Raw genomic sequence first — 9,569 nt, forward strand, 5'->3', positions numbered from 1 at the left:
CCAACACAAGCTACTCTTATTCATATTAGTTTTTAGTTAGAATCATTTTGGACCTTCCTAGAAGTAATGTTTCTTCTTGTCACTATAAACACTTATCTTCCTGGAGGGTCTGATCTATCTATCCAATATACTCCCATGTGTTGTCGAAAATTTCCTTACTCTTTACTTTGGGTTCCCGACCAACTCTCAGTTCAGTTCCTAGTGAGTTGTAAGGACAAGTCCTTTCTATGAGAGACAATAGTTCTAAGACTTTACTGAGAATACTAAGGCAGTTAACAACTAATATTTTGAGATTCTCACTCTCTGGATTTACTATGTGGTATATTGAAATATTGGTTTACCTCATACTGGTTTTTCTTTTAGATCTCTTGGAATTTAGTCCAATCCTTTTTAACCCATATGCATTGCACACATACTCTACTATCTGAGTGGCCAGTTCTGGTGTGTAGCACACATCTGACCTATCCTGGGCACTTCATAAGTCTCAACTGTGCAGCATAGACCAAGGACTCTACATCCAATCTTGCCACAGAACCAGAGAAGCCTGTGGTTTAGACTCACACAGACTTCAAATTATTGTCTAGAGTCCAGAATGGAGATTCCTATTATGACAGAGAAGTCCTTGAATAACTGCCTTTAAATGATTCTTTACAAATGAAAATCCAGGGGTATTGCCCCAGTTTAATTCTCGCACTACTGGAAAGATGAGTGACATAAATATTATTGTTTGTGGAGTTGAGAAAGAGCTGAAATTGAATGAATCTCCACTTTCAGGCGGAATTCTCAGTACATTCTATTGTGAATTTGTAGAGGAGTTAGTTACTCTTTTACCTGCAATCTGCAATATATCTTTCAAACAAAAAACTGTGCTCTGTCACTGAAGAAAAGCACATCACACCTGTCAAGAAAAGTACCAGAAATAATCCAAAAAACTGACATCCAATCTCCTTGACATCCATTTGTTGTTGAATCTTAGAACATATTCTGAACACAAACATAATGAGGTCTCTTGGATAGAATGACCTCCTCCATGACAACCAGCATAGGTTTCAAGAACGCACTTTTCTTACATGGAATCCCAAATGGCATGGCTCGAGGCAGTAAAGTAGATGCAGTATTTCCTAATTTCCAAAAACCATATGTTTCAGTACCAAATTTACACACATTATCAAAAGTATGGTCCTATTGGGAATCAAGTTAAATTTATGACTGGCTTTAGGATTTTTTGGTAGAGAGGATGCAGTATGTTCTCTTCAATTGGAAGTCATCTACAGATGCAGAAATAACGTTGGATGTGCCCAGTGGAAGTGTGTTGGGACCCTTTGCTCATGTTGTATATCAATGACCTCACAGACAATATTAAAAGCAACCTCATACTTTTTGCAGATGATGCAGTTATCTATAGTGAAGCACTACCCAAAAAAAAGCTGTGCAAATATTCAGTCAGGTCTTTATGAGATTTAAAAGTGGTCCAAACACTGGCATCCTGCTTTAAATGTTCAGAAATGCAAAACTATACACCTCACAAAACATAAAAAGTAACATCCTATTACTACAGTATCAACAAGTCACAGTTGGAATTAGTCAACTCATATAAATACCTGGGTGTAACGCATTGTAGGGATATGAAATGGAACAATTACATATGCTCAGTTGTAAGTAAAACAGGTGGGGACAGTCTCTGGTTTATTGGTAAAACACTACGGAAATGCAATTAGTCTACAAAGGAGATTAGTTACAAATCATCCGATGGGCTATCCTAGAATACTGCTCAAGTGTGTGGGACTCTTAAAAGAGACAGGAGTTACAGAGGATATCGAATGTACACACTGAAGGGCAACATGAATGGTCACAGGTTAGTTTGACCCATGGGAGTGTCACAAAGATGTTGACGAAACTCAAGTGGCAGACACCTGTAAATGATGCAAACTATCTCGAGACAGCCCACTTACGAAGTTTCAAGAACCAGTTTTAAATTTTAAGATAATACTATGAATGTACTTCAACCCCTTATGTATCACTCTCATACGGATCATGAGGACAACAGATTAATTACAGGACACATAGGAGCGTTGAAGCAGTCATTCTTCTCACACTTCATACAGAAATGGAATGGGAAGAAGCCCTAACAACTGGTACAATGGGAAGTACCCTCTGCCATGCACATCAGTGTGGTTCACAGACTAAGGATGTAGACATAGGGCAGAAAATTGGAAATATCCACAAATTTGAAAAATCACTAAGATTACATTTCATTAGCTGCTCCCTATTTAAAGTATCTAGATTGTACAGAAGAACATTCATAGTAAATTTAGTTTCCATTCTGAGAGCTTTTTTTAATTGCACGTACAATACTTTTTTTTAAATAGGCAGCTCTGTTAGGCACTTAGTTGTGAATTGCAGAGTAGTCATGTAGATGAAGATGTAGCTACTAAAATGCAGTTTAATATCATAATTTAATAAACCATGCTCTTTTTAAAGTAGCATTTTTGCTAGATGGTATTTCAGGAGCATACAACTATTGCTTTAATTCCTGTCATGTCAGCCACTTACACAGAGAAATACACAAAGCAGAGTGATAGGAATCACCATTCTGGGTTGGGTAAATTAGTTGTCAACATCATGAGTATTTGAACAAGGGCTGCTGTTCAAGAATGCCAATGATGATTTTTGAATGAAAAATATTGCATAAAACTACATTTTTGTGACTAAAAAAATGAGATACTGGCAAAAGTAACGCTGTAAGGATGGGTTGTGAGGCTTAGTAGGGTAACTCAGTTATCAGAGCACTTGCTCGCAAAAGGCAAAGGTCCTGGATTCAATTCCCAGCCCGGCACACAGTTTTAATTTGCCAGATAGTTTAATTTCCATGACTCTCGACACATTGCGGCACTGTAGTTCTTCACCCAATTTCTGTGTTTTATTTCCATGATATGTGTACCAAGATGAAGTGGAAAACATTGTTAACAAATTGAATACCACATGGATAGTGATGGATGCTTCAATACTGGGCCAAGCCAGGCTAGCATTAGACATGAGGCTCTGCTGTGACCAATGGTAGCCTTGTGGCAGCCAACACATTAAAGTGACAGAACTACCCAGCAAGTAGCTGTAACCCTTGGCATGTACATGAGGCTTGTGTGCAAGAGTATGTTAGGAGATAATGCTCTTTCATTTTACACACAAATCAGTTATAGTTCACTCTCCTGAGCATGTCATGTGGCACCCAAGTTAAAAACACTACACTTATATTTGGAAGCAGCAGGGTTGAAATTCCCTTTCAACCATCCTGATTTAAGAGATTTATGTAAATAATTTCAAATGGTACAAGGGGGGTTAGCTTCTTGGACATTCTATATTTCCCCACCTGGAGTTTCCAGTACTTTGTGCTCTCTAGCACATCTTTCCATTACTGCAGGTACAGATACTATTGAAAAGTGCTGAATATTGTTTATAACAGTTACAGAAGTTTTTCCTTCTGGTGTAGCAAGTAACTGTATGTTAGGATAATCATAGAGATGTGTGGATAAATTATATGAATACTTGTGAAACAACCATTCTATAAAATATTTTTTCTAGCTGCATTTCAACCTTCAAAGTGTACGACTGTTACTTTAATGTTAAATTATTTTTTTAATCCACCATCACAATTTTATGTGAAGTTCAGCCAGTATGTATGCATGTGCCTGTGTGTGTGTGTGTGTGTGTGTGTGTGTGTGTGTGTGAGAGAGAGAGAGAGAGAGAGAGAGAGAGAGAGAGAGAGAGAGAGAGAGAGAGTTAGATATTTGAGCATTTCCAAAAAATGTAGAGAAATCATTTAGAAAGTAAATCAAAATGAAAGGGTGGGTGAGGGGGAGGGAGTAGCAACCTCTTCAATAGTTGCAGAGGCATCATTCTGGATGACTGAATCATCTGTCCTTGTAACATTAGCCAACATGGCCATGCTATGTTGGTACTGTGGACATCTGAAATGAAGATGAAGCTAAAGTTGCTATATTTGTTGAGATTAATTGTGATGACATGTTTTTGGATCAAATATTCCCAAGATAGGACAGTCTTCTATTTGGACTCTGGGCACCATGATGATGATGATAGCTGATAAAACAAATCTGGAGGGGCTTCTCAGGTTTAATTGATAAGTGGTGTACTTATGGACATTCAGCCAAGCTTTCAATTCCTTTCTTTTGCACGAAATTCCAACAAAACACCTGGTCATCCTCTTCAGATGCTGCGAGCTGTACTGTTAAGCACACTTGCTGTTTGTACTCACTGCCTGGAGACCAGGTATAGTGGGGACTAGTAATGTACTGTGGCAGAAAGTGCAGGACTTCTGGTAAGTTGAGTACAGGGTTATCAACTCAAGATCAAACAAGGTTAACACATGAGGAGAACTAGTATTAAAATCAGGAATGCAGTTGGGCTACTACAAATAGCATAATGAACACATTACTGTAGTCAAGACAGACACAACACCAACTTCCACCACAGTAGTGAATGTTTGTGTGCCTGCTGGTTTCACAGATGAAAGAACATATGATGAGATACAAGAAATTATTCAGATCATTGAGGCAGACGAAAATTAAATTGTTATGAGAGGCTGGAATTCAATAGTGGAAAAGGAAAAATAGTAGCAGAACAAGGAATTAGGGGAAAAATTAGAAAGGAAGTTGTCTGGTAGAATTTTGCACAGAGCACAATTCAATCATTGTTAACATGTGTTTCAAGAAACATGGAATAAGACTGTATGTATGAAAGAGACCTAGAGACACCATAATGTTCCAGATAGATTTTATAATGATATGACAGAGATTACTAAACCAGATTTTAAACTGCAAAAATTTTTCAGCAGTAGATATGGAGTATGGTCATAATTTATTGGTTATGAACTACAGCTTATATGTTATTTTCTTTTGTCCCACGATAAGAGTGGGTAAGGTTTCAAATTAAAGAGAAAGTTTTACTTTCAATAGCAAATGCAACATGAACTGTTACACAATATAAATTTGCAAACCAGCTACAAAAAGTCCCACTAGCAATGGCGCCAAAGATCTCTTTTTAGTAGAAGCATGGATTCTAATTTTTAATTTCCCACACACTAAAGCTGAAGAAATTATAGGAAGGTAGGAAATGAAGAAGATAGGACCTGGATAAAGTGAAATAACCACTAGTTATTGAGAGTTTCAAATGGAGCATTGGATAACTTACAAAAATATGTAATGTGATGGCTTGTGCAAATATAACATGCTGATTATCTGTAAGGAGCACACATTTAGAGTTGCTATGCATTAGTTTGCTGTGTTTTCTTAGCCTCACTTTAGAATATTATGGCAAATGAACCATCACTTAAAACAATGTAGAAAAGTGCTACAAATACAAGGATAGATGCTTGACTATCACAGTATCAAGTGGACACATTTGCAGTAACTTACTGGCATAGTATCATTAAAATGTTTACATGACATTTGCAAGAAATACCACACTTTTCTTTCTATTTCTATGTATGAAATGAAATGTCGTGTGACGAGGGCCTCCCATCGTGTAGACCGTTCGCCTGGTGCAAGTCTTTCGATTTGACGCCACTTCGGCGACTTGCGCGTCGATGGGGATGAAATGATGATGATTGGGACAACACAACACCCAGTCCCTGAGTGGAGAAAATCTCCGACTCAGCCGGGAATCGAACCCGGGCCCTTCGGATTGACAGTATGTCGCACTGACCACTCAGCTACCGGGGCGGACATTTCTATGTAGGAAGACATTTTCTAGACCTAATGAAGAACTTGGCAACTCAATAAATTAGCAATAACCCAGTTAATAGTATTATTAACATGAATAATATTTAAGTGATTTGTACACTTTGATGTTGAGCACTAATGGCTCATTGTGTGATGTGAATAAATTAATGATATAAGATTGGAAACATTATACATTCTGATTCGTTCCAGTACACACATATATCATTTTTTATTTTAATTGGCAAAAAAAGAAAATATAAAAATGCAGCAAATAAAACAGTCGAAAGAGAATACAGATGCCTAAAAATACATTCAAAAGGAGGTGTAAAGTGACAAAGCATAGTTAGAGGAGAAACACAAAGCTGTACAAACAAGCATGACCATGGGAAAGATAGATGCCACATAATGTATAATTAAGGAAAACCTTAGGAAGCAGCTTTATATGAATATTACAAGTTCAGATGGTAAGCTGCTACTAAGCAAAGAAGGGAAGGGTGAAAAGAATATGGGAGGACCATACAAAGGAAATATAACTGATGATAATATTGTGGAAATAGAAGAGAAAGAAGATGAAGATGAGGTGGGAGTAATCCAACAGAACGCTGAAAGGAATACTTGATACAAGGCACTGGAGTAGATGACATTCTTTCAGAATTAGTAACATATTTGGGAGAACCAGTCATGACAAAACTATTCCAACTGGCATACCAAAACTTCTGTTTACTATGCAACTGGTATGCAAGGTACGTGAGAGTTACTAAACACCCTCAGACATTCAAGAAGAGTGTAATATATTTGCTCCAAAGAAGGAAAGTGCTGACTGGTGTGAATATTCCTGAACCCTCTCTTTAACATGTCTTGGTCATAAAATATTAACACAAATCATTTACAGAAAGAAAGATTGGTAGACGCACCCCTCAGGTAAGATCAGTTTGGTTCCCACAGATACATAACAGGCAAAAATGACCCTGTAACTTACATTAGAAGAGAGACTGAAGAAAGCAGACCTACAGTTCTAGCATTTGTAAATTAAAAAAGCTTTTGACAATGTTGAGTGGAATAAACTACTTGAAATTCTGAAGGTAGGTAGAAATTACAGGGAGTGAAAGATTGTTAACAACTTGCACAGAAAACAGACTGCAGTTACTAGAGTTAATGGCCATGAAAGGGAAGCAGTAGAAGAGAGTGTGATAGGGTTGTAACATACTATGCCCCATGTAAAGGAAAGCATGGAACACTGGAAAAAAATTAAAACTCTGAAGTTTGCTGATGATATTGTAATTCATGAAATGACTAGATCAGTTGAGTGGAATGGACAGTGATTTGAGAAAAGGTAATGAAATGAGTAACAGTAATAGTAACAAAGGGTAATACAGTACTTTTAATTAAATCATGTGATGCTGTGTGAATTAAAGTAAGAAGAGAGACACTAAAACTAGTAAATGAGTTTTTACACAATACATTTAACAGACATGCCAACAGTCACAGTAGGGCAACAAAGTGACACTGTGAGTAGTCAGAGCCAAGAGGATATAAAACACAGACGGGCAATATCAAGAAAAGTGTCTCTGAAAAAGAAAAATATTTTAATATCTAATATAAAATTACATGCTATGAAGCTCTTTCTGATAATATCTACTTGGAATGTAGCCTTGTGCAGTAAAGAAATATGGACAAGAAGAGAATAGCAGCTATTGAAATGCAGTGATACAATAAAATAAGACAAGATGGGTAGATCCGATAATTAATTAAGGGATGCTAAATCAGATTTAGGAGATAAGAAATTTAGGGCACAACTTGAATAAAAGAAGGGATTGGCTGATAGGACACATCCTGAGGTATCAATGAATTCCACAAATTAAGGGAAGTTTGAAAGGGTAAAAATTGTAGAGGAAGACCTAGGCTTGAGTAAAGTAAGCTGGTTCAAGTGGATGTAGGTTGTTTTAAATATGGGTAGATGAAGAGGCTTACACAGTGCTGATTAGAGCTGAGAGCTACATCATATCAGGCTTCAGACTGCAACCACACCATCATCCCTTTTCATCTCTTTCATGGAATACTCACATGAAAATGCCTTCACCTTCCAAATTATACTCCGTTGGCCAGCTGCATGAACTGCTTTGTATGTTGTGCTCCTAACCTGAAACTGGCATGTACCACAATTAATTGGGCCAGACATTTTCCATTTTTCAGTGTACAAAGGCATTTCTGCTGCATCAATACTACTACTGTTCATTGTGTGTGTAGCAATCAGAGGTACACGTAAATTGATGGCATTTGTATCCTATAGTGACATGGTTGTTCTGGAATATTATGGCAGTTCCCTTGTTGGTTTGCTGCCTGGCAGCCCTCATATCTGCTATTACGATGTATATCATCAATATGCTGACTCTGGAAGTAGTGATTTTTCTTAATTTAGAACTTGCAGTACACCCTGGACACAGTGACACATGAAAAGGCCAGTGTCTTCTAACACTATCTAGATTTAATCAAATGTGTCGATATTTCATTTTTATGTCGTACACTTAACTGACCTTGCAAGAGCCACTATGCTGGACCTGAAGGCGGCCATCATAATGCTGACTGTCCCTCCCTCCCCTTTTTGCCACTTACCCAGTACTGCAGCTATCTGTAACTGCATTATTCATGAGTGTAAGTTCTCAATCACTTAATTAAAAAAGATTGGAAAGGGCTTTAGGTACAAGTGGAGAATATGTCTGCTATTAAGACAAGAAAGAAATGCTAAAAAAATCACACTTAGGAGTTTATATCTTTCAAATACTTTATTGTACTGAAAAAACACAATCACAAAGAGAACATCTTCACATCACGGCATTAACAGGTTTTTGTTATTGAAAAATGAATATCATCTTTTTTACACACTGTCAGCTCTTGTGCCACCTTTCTCAATACTGTCTGTTAATTAAGTAACCAAACTGTGTTTCTTACATAGGTAACACTCAAGCTCAGCCACGTCTGGGCCACCGCATTCAACTCCTCTTCCCACTGCTAATTGCTGTCGCAGCACGCTTAGGTGCCCTGCTACCAATGGCTGGCAGCATCCTCGCAGGTGTTGCACTTATGGTGGTGTTTGCGAAGGTATCACTCATTGTCAGTACAGTGACACTCTTAGTATCTTCATTATCAGCCTTCCAGAGGGAAGAACACTATGTTGTATCAATACGACAAGAAAGTCCATACCATTTGCCAAATTCACAGTGAGTGGATACTTCCCTTTTCAACATTAAGACTGAAAAAGTAACAAAGTGTGTAAGTACTTAAAATGAGTGTAAATATATGTGAAAAATGGATTATAAATTTACTTCGGTTTTGGAGGATAATTTGTATCTATTTCATTGATGTAAGTCAGTAGAGGATACTTTGTTCTTATTACCTCAGTGTTATGCTTGAGATAAAATTGTATTAAATATTGGGGTAACTGTTTTTATTCCCATCAACTAAATGCATTAATTTTCCTACATTTGTGTGTTATTGATATATTCCTTTGTATCTTGACTTCACTATGTCCGTCTTAACAACTGCCTTTAATAGCCCACTCAGTCACCCTTCTTCCTTTTGTTTCCACAATTTCCATATTTCTCTGTGCATGCATTATTTTATGTGATTTCTCTATGACCTCTTGAAGATGAAAAGGAACCAAAACAGGGTACAAACAATAGTGAGAATGTCAGGAATATACAAAAACCTAAAGGTACACAATAATCGTACTGCACAAGGCAACAGTGAAACTAGCAGCTGTGAAGGTCATTTCAGCCCTTTCAGTATCCACACCGGACTGGAATAACTGAACCACATCCTTCATCATGGCTTTAA

General features: G+C 37.4%; 1 protein-coding gene across 1 annotated transcript in view; it reads left to right on the forward strand.

Annotated features, from left to right (window-relative positions):
* The window catches only part of LOC126355064 (uncharacterized), a 34,534-nt gene extending 24,965 nt beyond the window's left edge, over positions 1-9,569 (forward strand). Inside the window, exon 3 of the mRNA XM_050005232.1 lies at positions 8,689-9,569. Within this exon, the coding sequence (XP_049861189.1) occupies positions 8,689-8,957 (269 nt within the window). The 3' untranslated portion in view covers positions 8,958-9,569. The remainder of the gene's footprint in view (positions 1-8,688) is intronic.

This window comes from Schistocerca gregaria, chromosome 3 (genome assembly GCF_023897955.1).
Source record: "Schistocerca gregaria isolate iqSchGreg1 chromosome 3, iqSchGreg1.2, whole genome shotgun sequence".
Classification (NCBI taxonomy): Eukaryota; Metazoa; Arthropoda; class Insecta; order Orthoptera; family Acrididae; genus Schistocerca; species Schistocerca gregaria.